The sequence below is a fragment of the Oncorhynchus mykiss genome, chromosome 10 (genome assembly GCF_057628025.1).
Source record: "Oncorhynchus mykiss isolate SJ-2025 chromosome 10, ASM5762802v1, whole genome shotgun sequence".
Classification (NCBI taxonomy): Eukaryota; Metazoa; Chordata; class Actinopteri; order Salmoniformes; family Salmonidae; genus Oncorhynchus; species Oncorhynchus mykiss.
The window spans coordinates 70,520,631-70,537,277 of NC_143031.1; the positions used below are offsets into that span (position 1 = coordinate 70,520,631).

The window sequence follows — 16,647 nt, forward strand, 5'->3', positions numbered from 1 at the left end:
GAACAATTTGAGAACATTCATTTAAATAGAACCCTGAGGAAACCTGTAGGAAACGTTATGGGAAGGTATGTAAAACAAACCATAGGACAACCACCCTCTCACCAAGCTCTAAGAAACATATGGTTCTCAGAACGTTATGTACGTTGGTGGAGAAACCACACCACTGCTCTGCATCGAAGTGCTGACAGCAGTTCCCATTGATAAAAGAAAACTGAGGTGAACTAATCATCTCTATTTATTAGATACATAAATAATTATTCCGTCAATAAAACACAAGATACAGACATATATGTCAAAAGATGATGCAGACGTGTCCAGAAAAAAAGGATGTTCACATGTAGGATTACATCAAATGCCTGTCATTTTTATATATCACACTCAGAATTAGTAGACATTAAGTCAAGGAATGTTTTTTCAATAATAGGGCAGGCTACATATCCTGAATTTGCAATATTCACATTTCCAATAGAAAAAGGCAATATTTAAAAAGTTTAAAAATAGTGGAAAATCTGAGCCTACAAGGCGGCTAGAACCAAAATCCTATGCTAAACATAAGAGATATATTGACATGTAAGAAACACATTGAATGAAATGATGAACACAGCAGTAGCCTATATATAGTGTCCATTACTCCTTCCAGAAGCCTCTGTTGTGGGCACATGCCTCTTTGAGCCTGGCCAGCAGCATCTCCTTGGAGGGGTAGATGGGCAGCAGCAGTAGGAAGTGGCAGGTAAGGGATTCTGGGAAATGTAGTTCAGTAGAGTTCTGCAGGACTGCCACCTTCATCTGAATCTTGTCCATGCCCAGGATGGGAGCGCGATCACAGCCCGTCAGGAACACTGAGAAGGAGGGGAGAGAGAGTGAAAGGTAGACAGAATGGGAAGAAATATAGTGGATGTCGTTGTGTGGTAGGTAGCCTAGTGATTAAGAGCATTGGGCCAGCAACCAAAAGGTCCCTGGTTAAAAACCTTGAGCAAAGAAGGTGAAAATATGTTGTTGTGCTTTTGAGCAAGGCACTTAACTCTAATTGCTCCAGTAAGTTACTCTGGGTAAGTGTCTGCTAATTACCGTAATTGCTGGACTATTAAGCGCACCTGAATATAAACCGCACCCACTGAATTATTTAAAAAATATGTATTTTGTACATAAATAAGCCGCACATGTCTATAAGCCGCAGGTGCCTACCGGTGCATTGAAACAAATGAACTTTACACAGCCTTTAAACGAAACACGGCTTGTAACAAAAATAAATAGGCTTTAACGAAACACGGCTCGTAACAAAAATTAAAACAGTAGCCTACCAAGAAAGTCATTGGTCACTATCTTCCTCCTCCTGTGCACTGAAACCACTGAAGTCATCTCCTTCGGTGTCGGAGTTGAATAGCCTCAGAATTGCTTCATCCGATGTTGGATCGTTTTCATTGTCGCTCTCGTCACTTTCATCCGGAGACAAATACCCCGCTGAGCTCATGCTGCCTCTTCAACACGCAGCAGTCCAGCCTTTCGAAACCCGTTGATGATAGTGGATTTTTTGACAATGCTCCACGCTGTCAGGAGCCACTGACAGACTTGACCATAAGATGCTCTTCGCCTGCGGCCCGTTTTAGTGTAGGATTTCTCCCCACTTGTCATCCAAGCCTCCCACTGAACAAGGAGCGCCACCTTAAATGCACGATTTACACTGATGTCGAGTGGCTGCAAATACTTTGGGCCATCTGCTTTTCTTCCCTCTGAAAGCTTTTGTTGTCTTTTTGCACTGAGTCAGTTCCTCACGCTGCTGTTTCCAACGTCTTATCATCGACTCATTAAGGCCAAGCTCCCGTGCAGCAGCTCTATTTCCTTTTCCAACAGCCAGATCGATCGCCTTCAACTTGAAAGCTGCCTCATATGCATTTCTCCGTGTCTTTGCCATGATGAGGGTGACAAAATTACTACCGTAATCAGAATGATGGGAAGTTTGAGCGCGCTCGATTTACGTCACATTATGTGACGGTGCTCAGTTTTTTGGCGGCATGAATCTTGTGAAAGCGGGAAAAATCCATAAATTAGCCGCGTCATTGTATAAACCGCGAGGTTCAAAGTGTGGGAATAAAGTAGCGGCTTATAGTCCGGAAATTACGGTAGTCAAATGTGTTCAGACAAAAATGATGTGTAAAAGCTCTTGTAGAACAGGAAGTTCAAATATGCAGACAAAACCCTGAACCAGCAATATGAAAGACTGTATGGTTTCTCCAGTTTTACTCAACCGAGAGCAATTTAGTGCCATACTTACGGAGGAAAGATTTCTTTTGGTCGTCTGTCAGTTCCTCAAAAGCCTCCCAGAATGTGATGATGTTGGGATGTCTGGCATGATACTCTCCATCGTACACAGTGTTCTGGATATACAAACAAAACAAATGGCAGCAATAATTAAACAATATTAAACTTGCACGCCATTTAAACGATTCACCACTCAAAGTCACACAGTATGTCACAAAGCACCATGTGCATTTAGACAATGTATAGCATATTATCTCCTAGTCCCAGTCCTAACTTGAGATACGCACCCATAACTTGACATCAAAGCAAATCCCCATTGATATAAATGCATCAACACTGACTGATTTATGCCCTAATTTCTCAAGTCAGCACCCAGCCCCACACTGAGTAATGAATGATGGTTGTATATAGAGACCTGTTTGAGCGTGTCCCAGTCGTAGTCCTCTTTCCCCACCATGACTCCCCTGAGCTCCTCAGGCTGGAACAACTCCACCACGTTCCTGTCACACACCTTGAAGAAGCCTCTCCTGAACTCTTCAAACACCTTCTCCGCTGATTGGTTGAAGGCAAGGTTCACATAGGCATCAACAAACTGCTTCCTGTAAATATAATTAATGGTATTTTTACATTTTAAAAAAACTCAGAAAGCATGATTGTTGTAACTTCTAAAATGTCAACTTTGTATTATGCATTACAGATGTAAGACCGTAATGTGAGCCAGTTTGCTACAGCAGGAAAATAATCCTGCAGCAACAGAACATGTGGATTATAATTCATGGACATTTTTGTAGGGGTTGATACATTTTTTGTACGGGAAAATCAAGTCTAAAGCCTTTTTAAACCTCAAATATATACCACACTTTTTAAAAAAATGTTCTGCAAAAGGTGGATCAAATTAAGATCTTACATCTGTAGGAGTAAAAGTTGCTGTAGCCTTACTTGTTAAAACTTGTGACTGGTTTTCCTGTTTCTTTGGGATCCAGCTCCACCTTCTGGTCATCCCAGATCACCTGATGAAAATAAACAGTTACCACTATTCACATACTGTATCTATTGATATTTCATTGCTCAACAATCAGTTTCAATATTATACATACGGTGAAGGTCATGTCCAGGTTTTCTTCAACATCATCATCAGTGTAGTCCTCCAAGAGGTACCGCAAACTCCTTCAATTACAATTAAAATAAATTAATGTTGAAACATTTTCATCCGTTTCTAAGGGACACTAATTCAATGCTAAAATGTACATTCTAAAATAGAAACGTACCCTCCCACAACAGGGTCAAACTCTCTCATGTCCTCCAGTGAGGGCTTGACCCCCACCATCTTCTTGAACAGGGCCAGAGGGAAGGGCAGGTGTACAATGTTGTGGTTGTACAGGGCCATGCCACACAAGACACCAAACAGGAAGTAGCTCTTCTCCTCCACTCTGGGCTGGTAGTAAGGGTAGGTGGCACATGAGCCAAGGCACAGATCAAGAATAAACAAGAACAGGCACCATCCCAAGCTGCTTTTTCAACTAACTTCTATCTCCTTTTTTGTATATTTATTTTGTCTGTATATTGCAATTCAACATTTTTGCTGCGATTGTGTACAAGACACAGCCTAAGTAATAATAAAACATTGGTACATCAGGAGGAGAGTAGGGAGTGATGGTGATTATACTTGTAAACAATTGTATATTGATTGATACAGTGTAGATAGTGGCACTGCTGTAGTGGTTGAATCTCTTTCTGTTGCTATTAACTGACTAAATTTATTTAGATTGTTTTTACTCAACAATTTTTATTTGCTTGAGAGTGCAGTGATTTATTATACAGTAATGAAATCGTAATTCCCTAATTCTAGTTCTTACCTTGGCAGGGAACCAGACCAGTGTCTTGGTGTCATTGTACATGAACATCTCAGACTCTGGTGCCAACAGCTCTTCAAACACATGGAGGAAGAAGTCCCTTTTGTTGACGAGCGACAGCTTCATGTCCTCCACAAACTGCACCTGAGGGATACAGTAAGATAGGCCACATTTAGGTTGAGTTCTAGACTCTACCACTGGGCACAGACGTCAATTCAATGTCTATTCCACGTTTGTTTCACTGGAACCAACGTTGATTCAACCAGTGTGTGTCCAGTGGGTAGTGACAGTCTAACATTAAAATGTTAAATCGAGTAGCTGAGATTTGGTTTGATTTGGCCAAGATTAGTTGAGTTGTAACATTCGGTCTCAGGGATAATTCTTTGAATGTTACTTTATTGTCCCTTTTGAACTGACAAAAGATAATTTTACCACAAGTTCTCTCTGGAAGTAGTCATGATCTGCAGCACCCAGTTGTCTGAAGGTGTCTTTGATGAGTGACGGGCGCCTTAAGGTCAACTGGAAGACTGGGGCAAGGGGAGATTCTGGGTTGTCTGGGAACGTTCCAGAAGGACACATCACTGTTAGCCGGTGGGCTAGTTTGTGAATCTCCTGCAATATATAAATATACACTAGTTTCAAGTTTTTTTCATGTCACGTGCACAAGTACATTGAAATGCATTTCCTGCTATATATATACATAAACACATGAGAAAGTAAGCTATATACAGGGTCAGCTCCAGGGTCTATTTAGAGTGATATACAGACTGGTCTTTGGAAACCACTGGGTAGGCTATGGTATACTTGAAAACAAAGATTCAATAAAAGGATTTAAAACAGCCAGTGGAATAACACAGTATACCTTAGTAAAAAGTGCATTGTTGTTGAAAATCGCCATCTTGCAGATCAGACTCAACACAAATGGGTAACGGCAAAAGATGACTGGTGTCACCTCTGTGTCCTAGAAGTGACACAAAAGAAAAATGAAAGTGCATCTCAATAGTCTACATGGGTTCCATCTCTGTCTCATTCCATCAATCTGCACTGAAAGAACTGGACAAGTGAAACCAGATTGGCATCCACCACATTATAATTCTAACATTTGAGTAATTTAGAGATGATTTGGTTATTTTATTACCTCCCTTGTTGACCAAAAACGCCAAAGATTCACATCCCCCAATAGAAGAACACTATTGTTGATCTCTTCCACATAAAAGGTACTGGCGGGAACTTCCTGGTTTCTTCCGGCCCTTTTGTTTGCCTTTGAAATAACATGTCAGCATCAAAATAGATTTGCACATCTGCCTTGCAGTTCACAATATGAAGTATGTTACGGCATGATCAACAATACTGACAGACGGCAACTACAGAAAATGGTCAGGAGGATTATAAAAATGATTGACACAAACACTGACTCTGTGGAGGTACTTGAGGGCTTCCAGCAGGAATTTGACTCCGGGGTTGTGGGTAGCCAGAAGACCGTTCCTCAGCATAAATGACAGGGCATTCTTCCACATCAGAATGTGCTTAGTCATGATGGAAGGCTCCAGTGACGACCACCAGTCTTCTATAACATGACAAATGAATACAAGTCCAAAATATGTTAATTATATTTCCTGTGCAAAAAAAATATTATCTTATAATATATGGTCATGTGTCAGTGTCAGCTATGCTTCTATTATAATACAATTCTGTAAAATTATACTGATGCTAAATTCACTGATAAAGTGACAAGGTCAGAGGTTATATACTTAATGTTTTTATGGCCGTGTCATTCAGATGTTCAACGATAACTATAGATAAAGCCAAGACCATCTTCATGACGCTGAGGTCCTCATGGAGAAGAGAGATTGTGGGTAGTAGCATAAAGATCTCTGGTGACTTGATGACAGCTGCTGAACTGCAAATATTGTCCACCAGTGGCTCAATATTTATCTATATAGAAAATTAACAGAGAAATTAGGAGAGTAACATTTAGTTCTGTTCTAAATATATATTCATTTAACATATGGGTTTAAAGAGTAAGTTGATCTTAACTGATTTCCTAATCCAAGGTATGTTCAGTAGCTGGTCGAAAACCTGGCTAGCAGCTTCTAGGTCCACTGTCAAAGCTCCGGCTGCTTGTGGAATCTCACTGGTCATAAGAAACAGAGGGCATAGCATTAGCAAGAACACAACATAGTTCTAACTGTACACATCATGGGATGGAACCAAAATCATTTTCCAATCGTTTCGCTCTGAACAGAACCATTCTTTTTTTTGTTCCATTCCTGTTCTGACCAGCAAATGATGCAATGATGTTGCAAATGATGCAAATGATGTTCTGAACCGGTTCGAACCCCCAAAAAGTTTACCGGTTTATATCGTTCCTTTCTTTTTTTATACTTTGTTTTTATTTTAGGAACACAAAGAAAGTACAGATAAAGTAAAATAAAATATCAACAAAAAAGATCTGGCAGTTACAGTGCACGTCATACCTTCATCATCATATTAGTTACATTGACATCTTTGAATTAGACCTTTGAATTAGATTTGCAGCATACTGCAGTTATACTGCATTCTAATTATAGTTATACTACAGTGTTATACTGCACTCTGACTGCAATCTTTTTTCATAAGAGATAGGCTCTTTGTAGCGTGTTTTCCCCATGCTTTTAAAATTAACGGTTCTGTTCTGAAACAGTATAGATCACCTTTGTTCTCAGTTCTAGTTATGTTCCTCGAAAACAAAAAAAATCTGTTCCCTAAACCAGTTCCAACCCCTGGTTAGGGCTGTAACAGTACACCTTTTCATACTGGACCGTTCTTTACGGGACCTCGGTTCAGTCCGCACTGTGAACCCGAATTATAACATTCAAGAAATAACACTAGGCCTATAGGCTATGTAGCGTTGCATGCCATTACCTCGCCCCTACAAAAAAATATTGCAGTCAGAGTGAAGTACAACTGCAGTATGCTGCAAATACTGCATCCAAAATAACACCGCTATGACAAGCTAGACGTTAGTCTACTAGCTAAATGGCTGGCTATCTTAGCCATCTAGCTTCTCACAGTTTGATGCAGTCAAGACAGATACTAGGTAATTATATTGGATGATGAATAACCTAGCTATGACAAGCTAGAAGCTAGTCTACTAGCGCAAGTTGACTCGGTTGGTTGCTGCCTCTCCCTGCCTCCTCCTTTCTCTCGTTTCACTTACTCGCAGAACACACACCGCAAGGCCCTTCCTCCGTCTGCTCTCCCTCATAAGGCCACTCCGTCGCCTACCCTCCCTCGCACTGTATCAGCTCTGGTTAATAAAATAGCTTACAAATGGACTTTTCTGCTGCTTCCCTCACTCTGGTCCGACAACGTCTATATGGAACTAGTCGTCCTTTGGTCCGTTTGGAACAGGTCTCTATATTGACAAATGTATTTATGCATATTTCTCCAGGTGGGAAAGCTCCAGGTCCATATCGGAACGGGTCCAACTTTTTAGACCTCTCCTTGAGACCCAACATAACCAGCTCTGTCAGAACAGAATGAAACTGGACTTGGGCAACAAATAGAATGATTTTTAATTTAGTGTATTTTGCAAAAATAAACAAAAAAAACATTTTCCGCTGTACCTTAACCGAAACTGAACTGTGACCCCAAAACCACAATGCATACCGAACTGTGGGTTTGGTGAACCATTACACCCATACCCCTGGTACACATACCATTTTCATTTCAAACTATCCAAACCTTCCATTTTAAAATAGCTTACCTGGCTTTGGTGAAACTGGCCACAAGACTTGAACTTGTTGAGAACATCAAGGATATTTCTCTGTTGGAACAAATGTGGACACATTTGATGTTTCAGTACAATTATACAAAAATAAATACAACTGAAGGGTGCAGTGACATACCCGATGGGTTGGACATAATACTTTTTAAAAAGATAATTGATGAGAAGAGTTATCAACTGGAAATCAGCCAATCCTCCGTCGTTCACACAATTATAAAAAATTGAAAGAGCATGGGCGACGGAGAGAAACAAAATGGTGCAGTTTGATAAGGGCACTGGAGATAGGGGTGGGGGCTAGCGGGTCTGGGCAGGTGTAATGTAGTGAGGTTTGTATGATGTAATCGTTAGCATGAATGTTTTGTACAGATTCTAAAATATAAAATAAAATCGTATAATTTTTTTTATTACTAAAATACAACCAAACAATACATGTTTGTTTATTTCATTTTTAGTTAGCTAGAAAAAAAATAAAAAATAACAAAGAACCTTTGTCTACGGTAGATTGTATGTTCTAATATTTAATGTAAATAATAAATGAACCTTTGCGCCTCTGCATTTCCTTGCTCCATCGACAGCCATTTTTGCAACTTGGCTTTATCTAACCTCCCGATTGGCTGTTCTCTTTCAGAACTCTACAAAGGAAGATAAAGCAATATAAGAATTTCAAATATCTCAAACATGAATTAGCTGCTTGAGACACTTAGAATGTTCCAGTCTCCCTTTTACTGAGGTATAAAAGGTCAGAAACATTACCTCAGTGGTGTAAATGAAGTTTGAATTCCATCCCACTGATATCTTCATGTCTGCTAAAAAAAAAAAATGTACAGAAGAGGTTGTAGGGACATAAAATATCGTAAAATATCGTAATGTGTTCTTACTCAGTCACACAAACACTACATAGTCAGTATGTAACTGCATAATAGCATTGAATAGAATCAAATACAAAATAGAAAAGAATAGAATAGAATACACATTGTATCTGGTACCGTTGTGTATGACTGTTGCTGCCCCACCAGAATCCCTTTTCAGCAGCACTGAGGTGGGTTGCAAGCTGCCCCCTGTGTTGCCAGTCCCTAGCTGACCTTTGACCCCACTGCCAAAGGCCCAGAGTTGACCTGAGGACCCCAGCACCAGGGTGTGATGGCTGGCAGAGTTACAGTAAGACAAAAACACAGTCAGACTGAGAATGTTCAAGATTGTTTTCCTATCTGTTTATTATATGTGTATATATGTGTATAAGTAGCATTATGCTGTTGGTCATTACCTGCCACATGCTATCTGTGAGGCCAGTCCATCCATACCCTCTACCAGTTTGGGTAGGAGTTCGTTAGCTGATGCGTTGTGCCCAAGCTGGCCTCGGCTTCCCTCTCCAAAGGTGAACACCTGTCCACCCTAAAGACCACAAAGAACCAGAACCAGTTGTTGACATGTCAAGGCCCAGAGTTGTTCCTGGTCTAGTCAGGTCAGGGCCCTAATCACTTCTTAAAGAGACAGTATAATAGTATTGAAGGGTCGACCTTTACTCTGGTAGCCCTGAGTCTTGATCTGTAATAACAGCCATAATCAGGATATATTCTGTATAACCTGTGACTTTCTATTCTGTAATAAACTGTAACTTCTCATTTAGTACTTTCTATTCTGTAATAAACTGTAACTTCTCATTTAGTATGAGATTGTATTCATGCACTCAGATAACAACTTGTATGGTTCATTGTGTATCCAGACACTTGATCATTTGTTTTTCACCTCTGTTCAAGGTCATTTCATATAACTGGCTTTATTTATATGTGATGAATTGTATCTTCGAGAGGATGCCGACTTTGTGTGCAGAACTATCTCCCAGTGGGCCCACTGTTTAAGACATTAAATCATTTTTATGAACTAATGAACAGCTGTCGGATTTGTCTCCTTTCACACCAACATCTCCCTTGGGGCCTTCAGTAAAAATACAGTAATAGTATGATCCCTTGGTGAGAACAACAGTGTCCCTCTCCACAGTAATAGTATGATACCTTGGTGAGAACAACAGTGTCCCTCTCCACAGTAATAGTATGATACCTTGGTGAGAACAACAGTGTCCCTCTCCACAGTAATAGTATGATACCTTGGTGAGAACAACAGTGTCCCTCTCCACAGTAATAGTATGATACCTTGGTGAGAACAACAGTGTCCCTCTCCACAGTAATAGTATGATACCTTGGTGAGAACAACAGTGTCCCTCTCCACAGTAATAGTGTGATACCTTGGTGAGAACAACAGTGTCCCTCTCCACAGTAATAGTATGATACCTTGGTGAGAACAACAGTGTCCCTCTCCACAGTAATAGTGTGATACCTTGGTGAGAACAGCAGAATGTGCCTCTCCACAGCTGATGAAGGAAACCCCCAAGACTCTGAGAGCAGGCACAGAACAGATGTTGAACCGGCCTGGCAGGGGGAACAAGCATCAAACAAGCATCATGCAATATTCCCACACTATATAATACATCTGGAAAATGACTTAGTGGTTATGACAAAGGAATCCAAGTTCAAATGAGAAAATGCTGGTGGATAAGCCTGATTAGCTTTTTATACAAGTAGCGTACAAAGATAGAGAGTGCCGTAGTACCTTTCTCATCCACACGGTTGAGTCCCAGCTGCCCAGCCCTGTTCGCCCCACAGCAGTAGACCAGGCCTGGGAGGGTGAGGGCCAGAGTGTGGGTTCCTCCAGCTGCTACCTGGGTCACTGGGACCCCTGTGAGGGGGCGCACCAGGGCAGGTATGGGCTGCAGAGGGACTCCCTTCCCCAGGCCCAGCTGTCCATGGCTGTTCAGACCCCATGAGAACACCTGTCCTCCTGTAGAAGACAAGGAAATTACATATTTCATTACAATTACATCACAACAATTCCAGAGTTACATTCTTTCCTAATAAATATCATCTCACTGTCCTTTTGATGTTCACTCTTAGAAAAAATTGTTCCAAAAGGGTTCTTCGGCTGTCCTCATAGGATAACCCTTTTAGGTTCCAGGTAGAAGAACCCTTTTGGTTTTCATGTAGAAGCCTCTGAAAAAAGGGTTCTACATGGAACCAAAAGGGTTCTCCAACGGGTTCTCGTATGGGAACTGCTGAATAATCCTTTTAGGTTTAAGACAGCACCTTTTTTTCTAAGTGTAGTCTAACTGATGCATGTGGTTGTCATAGTTTAGATGGAATGCAGCGTGTGTAAGAGACATCAGTAGGTACAGTATGTTATACCTGTAGTCAGGGCCAAAGAATGGGAATTTCCACAAGCAACCTGTATCACTGTTATCGGCAAGGGCGAAGGTATTGGAACTGGTCTGTGAAAAAAAAGGAGACATCTAGTACATTTTGTCTTTGTTAGTGATCAGTGGAATCCAAGAGGGCTCTCATTACTTGACAATGTAAATCATGGATGATATTTAACTATCAATATCTATTTCAAGTTTAAGTTGAGGTTTCCTTGCCTTGGCCTGAGGACTTTGGAGACAGTAGTAGGTGCGATGCCCAACTGTCCCTCACCCCCTGCCCCCCAGGAGTAGACCTGTCCTGATGCGCACACAGCAACAGAGTGGTCCTGACCACAAGACACAGAGACCACTGCCCCCAGACCCTCCACTGGGGCTGAAACGGGTAGAACACACAGGCACACACACAGGTCTACATCTGTTGTATTCGGAGCATGTGACAAATACAAATTGATTTGATTAGACAACGTTTTATTTGGAAGTCCTGTCTTGTCCTGGAAAGGGTTAAATGCTAGAACATTGATAAGATGTAATTTAATGCATGAAGGAGTTAATCGTCAATTTATCTGAGTCATCTTGAGGATGACGTCAAGTTCGATCCTAGTGTGTATTTTATTGGATTTTTTTTTCTTCATTTCTCTACTTTGGGAGAAACGAAACTGGAACCAAACCATGAGCGCCTATTGTGCAGTAGTTTTATTGAGGGGTGTCAGTTTCTAAAAGTTGTCGTTAAACGCAGCAGAAACGAAACATTATATAATCTGACATTATGAACAATATCACTAAAATATTTGGGGGTAGTGATGAAAAATAATAAACGCATTCAGAGTCAAACAAACGTACTTTTCCAGTAGCACTTTTTTCAAATTAGCCTACATAAGAATGTGATTTTAATCTGCATTTATTCTGCAAATTCTGGCTACATATTCCGATAGCATTCATTGATGTCTTCTTACCTGGTAGTTTTGAATTTATGTTCCTCTGTCTGCCAAGTTGTCCCTTTGAGTTGCGCCCACATGATAGGATCCTGCCATCTACCGTGAGAAATAAAGTGTGTTGCTCCCCGCAAGCAATTTCTGTGACTTTATCAGAGAATATATTCCCTGCTATAGGAACAGACACATTCTCAAAGTTTAGACCAAACTGTCCACTCGAACCGTCTCCCCAGCAAAACATGATGATGTGAAGGTGAAGGTGATGCCTAACGTTACATTAGTAATAACGCAGTCCAACCTGCGCGCGCGCTATGTGCTTGTGGTTAACATTAGTCATCAGCGATCATATCAGCTAGATTGTTTTATGTACAAAATGTTTTGGACCCCACCTGTTTTGAGGCTCACCTGTTTAGCTTAAAAAAATTGTTTCAAAAAATAATTATATATATATGTTATTATGGCATCCGTATGTGTCACATATCAGTTTGCAAACGATGTAAAAAAATATATATATAAAAAAAAGCTTTAAAAAATTGTTAAAAAAAAAATATATATATATATATATATATATATATTTATTTATTTATTTTTTTAAACAATTTTTTAAAGCTTTTTTTATTTTTTTATATATATATATATATATATATATATATATATATATATATATATATATATATATATATATATATATATATATATATATTCTTTGCATGTTATTTTGGCATCCGTATGTGTCACATATCAGTTTGCAAACGATGTAAAAAAAATATTTTAATTTTTTTTTTTAAATGGAGTAAAGCCGCATGCAAACATGGTCTCTTTTTTGCTTCCTTAAGTGAGGCAGCTCCAAAATGTGCAGTGCTTTCTGTGGTGGTGGGGCAGCCTGTGGAAAATATGGAGCTGAGAGGTTGGTAATGTTCTCTAGTTGTGCTGTGATTGGCTCAGTGTTCTGTCACTCATGGGGTCACTACATCACGTAGAGCTCGAATATTCAAGCCCCTTAGGTGCTGCCATAGACTTACATTAGAAGTGCCCATCCAAGAAGTCTCAAGGTCATTGGCCACAGAAAAAAAATTACTTCAAATCACGTTATATCTACCATAACTATGACTGGACTGATGTCAACATCACACTTTCAAAATCTTAGCTAGCAAGCTAGACAAGCAGTCATCATCATGAATCAAGTCGACAATCAACTGGAAAATCCTTTTCAATCCTTGTAATATGAAGAGAAATTATAGATAAAACGTTCCAGTGCTCATCGCACATTGGACATAAACATTACACAACAAGTTGGGAATTGCAAATTCAACAATGAGTGCTGAGGAGCGACTGCAGCCTCAGATTCGGTCCCAGGCTGTCACAGCCGGCCGTGACTGGGAGACCCATGGGACGGCACACAATTGGCCCAGTGTCGTCTGGGTTAAGAAAGTGCTTGGTTGACCGGGATTTCCTTGTCTCATCGTGCTCTAGCAACTTCTTGTGGCAGGTCGGGTGCCTGCAAGCTGAGTCAGTCATCAGTACGACTGTGTTTCCTCCGACACATTGGTGCGGCTGGCTTCCGGGTTAAGCGAGCAGTGTGTCAAGAACCAGTGCGGCTTGGCTCGCAGAGTCCCTAGGGGAGTTGCAGTGATGAGACAAGATCGTAACTTCTGGTCCATGGCATTGCATGTGAACCTTTTTTTTAATTGTATTTCATATTACTCCCTTTTTCTTCCCAATTTCGTGATATCCAATTGGTAAAGCTTGAAGACGTTGGCCATGCTGTCAATCCAGCATGACTTCTGCCACATTCAAAATAACTGGAAACCCGGAACTGGGAAATGTCAGACTTCAGTGAGTTCAAGACAGCTGGGAACTCTGAAAAAAGCTACGACTGAGAAAATACGGAAAATAATTTTGAAAGGTCATCCATCTCGGAATTCCAAGTCGGGAACTCTGGCCTCTTTCTAGAGCCCACAAGAAGGACAGCCATGCCACCTTCCTGTTCAAGTGAGCACAGCACAGCAAGGTGAATCCAAAAATGTCTTGTATGTTGCTGCATAAATTATGTAATATGCCAGGGAGATATGTACACTGTAGCTAAGAAAGTAATACTAAGTGTATGTTGTGTAGTAAGATGTTAGTAGCCTATGTAGCTCAACCTAATAATTTGGTCCCTTTCCCCCCTCAGAACTTAGCCTACTGTTCTGACTTGATGGTGCACATGTAGCCTATAGCCTGTTTAAGAAAAATGTAATCATCAAATATTGTAAGAGCTTTCATTGTCTGCTTATATGCCCCCTTTATTTATCCTATGGTTCTGACTTGGTGTGCAGGGAGAATACTGTAAGAATGGCCCATGTTTTGAATTATGTCACTGTACATTTCAAAGTGCTGAACAAATAGTTATTTTGACTACGTCCATCCTAGCTCGGATTGCCTCTTATCCGCTCGTCGTTCCCTTATGCCATAGTTTGTACATCTCAATTGTCAGTAGAAACCACATTTGTTTAAGCAAGTCAGTCATATCAGCTATGTTTTTTTAAAAGGCAGTAAATTAGGCTGAATGAACTGTTTCGCTGCCAGACAAGGCTCAGCTGATAGCCAGGTGTAGATGTAGTAAGGGTTAACTGCCAGCCCCATTCCGCAAACCTGAAGCCCTCTTCCCCAAAGCTAACGACCCGATTTGTGTGTTTTTTTGTTTTACAATAACATTATAATCCTACTATGGTATTAAGGGTCATTGCCAGGGTTTGAGTTTTAGTGAGGTCTGAAGTTGAAGCTCATTTACTGCATTTCTATACGATTAAAAAACAATCACATTGGTTGCTGTAGCTTAATAAAGCTCAGTCGATCTACAAAACACATAGCCTATTAGCTATACAATTAGCCACTACACATTAACTCACAATAACTCAGCACTGGGATTAAAAACTATAATTGAATATGTACAGAGAGATCTGTAAGTCTAGCTGTTAAGAGCATTAAGCCGGTAACAGAATGGTTGCTGGTTTGAATCCCTGAGCCGGCTAGGTGAAAAATCGGTCAATGTGCCATTAAACAAGTTATTTAATCCTAAACGCTAATCTGTAAAGTGTAACTGAGATGGACTAATTAATTGACATATAACAAGAGGAAAACTGCCAATGTACAACCAAGTTTAAAAAATGCATGTTATGTATTCTAACAACAAGTCTTTTTAAACTTTATTTAACTAGTTAAGAACAAATTCTTATTTTCAATGATGGCCTAGGAAAAGTGGGATAACTAACTGCCTTGTTCAGAACAACAGATTTGTACCTTATCAGGTCAGAGATTTGAACTTGCAACCTTTCGGTTACTAGTCCAACGCTCTAACCACTAGGCTACCCTGCCGCCCTGTGAGACCCAACACAGCACAATTGAAAAATATATGGCAAATAGAAATGAAAATGTGTCGTTTTGCTCACAACCCAATGTAGCTTTCTGTTTTTATGTCATATCAATAGTTTTCATGACCTGCTGTGAGTAACCATGGGTAAACAATAGTTTTAATGACCTGCCCTGAGTAAACATAGGAAAACAATAGTTTTCATGACCTGCAGTGAGTAACCATGGGTAAACAATAGGTTCATGACCTACCCTGAGTAAACATAGGAAAACAATAGTTTTCATGACCTGCCCTGTGTAACATAGCTGTACAGCTGTGATAAGATTTATTAGGATATGCACAGAGGAATGCAAATACTTACAATGTGATTTCCATCCTAGAGACACAACACATGTTCTATATCTCTCTCTGTCCCTCTCATACACTCAAACCCCTGTCTCCTCCTTCTCTTCCCTACAGCCAGTCTCTACAGATCCACTGCTTTAGACTAGAGGAGCACAGTACCATGACGGTGTCCAAGGCCTGGACGTTACGCCAGCACTTCCAGGGTTTCCCCAAGGCTAGTGATTTCCATCTGAGGGAGGAGATGCTGCTGCAGACCAGGGATGGACAGGTGAGGATAGGATAGGATAGACTTTAAAGGGCAATTCCACCACTTTTCAACCTTACTTTCATTATCTGCAGCACAATACCAGTGTGTACATATGTGGAAATGGTGCATTTCTATGTTTTGTAAAAATATATATGTAACATTAAAAAGTTCTACTTGATAACATCATCAAAAGTTTTAAAAACAGTGGTTTTCCAACACTGAGATTCACGGTGATGTGGGGAGCAAGGTAATACCTTCCCTCTGGGTAGAACCACATTGCAGTTTTTTTTTAAATCACAGTTTTTTAAACTTTGAATCCTACCCTGTGATGTCACAGAGAAGCCTTTTTTAGGACCTTCTTATCTTTTTAACCACGGATCATAGAAGCACACTCTTTTCACACATGTAGACACTGGATTGGTGCTGTAGATAATGAATATGAAGTTGAAAATGGGAGTAATTGCCCTTTAATGTCCCTGGGGGGAAAATGGTCTTGGACACATGCAGTAGCCCTACTGAAAATTTCACACAAAATTAACACATTCCATGTTATGTTAAATGACTTGATAATCTGTGGTTAATACATTTGTATTAGAAACAGGTTATCTGCACCGAAACAGGGAGGGACTAATCTGAATTT

General features: G+C 40.3%; 1 protein-coding gene across 3 annotated transcripts; it reads right to left on the bottom strand.

The window, feature by feature from the left end:
* Positions 1 to 217: 217 nt before the first annotated feature.
* LOC110517190 (putative E3 ubiquitin-protein ligase HERC3) lies at positions 218 to 12,440 on the bottom strand. Of its 3 annotated transcripts, none has more exons than XM_090187722.1 (23): positions 12,085 to 12,440; positions 11,348 to 11,504; positions 11,118 to 11,200; positions 10,489 to 10,716; positions 10,216 to 10,307; positions 9,146 to 9,273; positions 8,868 to 9,025; positions 8,635 to 8,687; positions 8,422 to 8,513; positions 7,861 to 7,920; positions 6,150 to 6,246; positions 5,864 to 6,047; positions 5,528 to 5,679; positions 5,251 to 5,373; positions 4,975 to 5,073; positions 4,545 to 4,724; positions 4,116 to 4,256; positions 3,528 to 3,694; positions 3,357 to 3,426; positions 3,199 to 3,269; positions 2,675 to 2,858; positions 2,273 to 2,375; positions 218 to 839 (listed from the first exon to the last, which is right to left on the bottom strand). In XM_090187722.1, exons 1-23 carry the CDS (start codon positions 12,302 to 12,304, stop codon positions 628 to 630), a joined length of 3,054 nt encoding a protein of 1,017 aa, XP_090043848.1. In that variant the 5' UTR covers positions 12,305 to 12,440; the 3' UTR covers positions 218 to 627. The 3 variants fall into 3 exon arrangements, with proteins under 3 accessions (XP_090043848.1, XP_090043849.1, XP_090043850.1); XM_090187723.1 differs by having other exon boundaries at positions 8,635 to 8,684; positions 12,085 to 12,429; XM_090187724.1 differs by lacking the exons at positions 218 to 839; positions 2,273 to 2,375; positions 2,675 to 2,858; ... (5 more) ...; positions 4,975 to 5,073; positions 5,251 to 5,373 and having other exon boundaries at positions 5,383 to 5,679.
* Between the last annotated feature and the right edge of the window lie 4,207 nt (positions 12,441 to 16,647).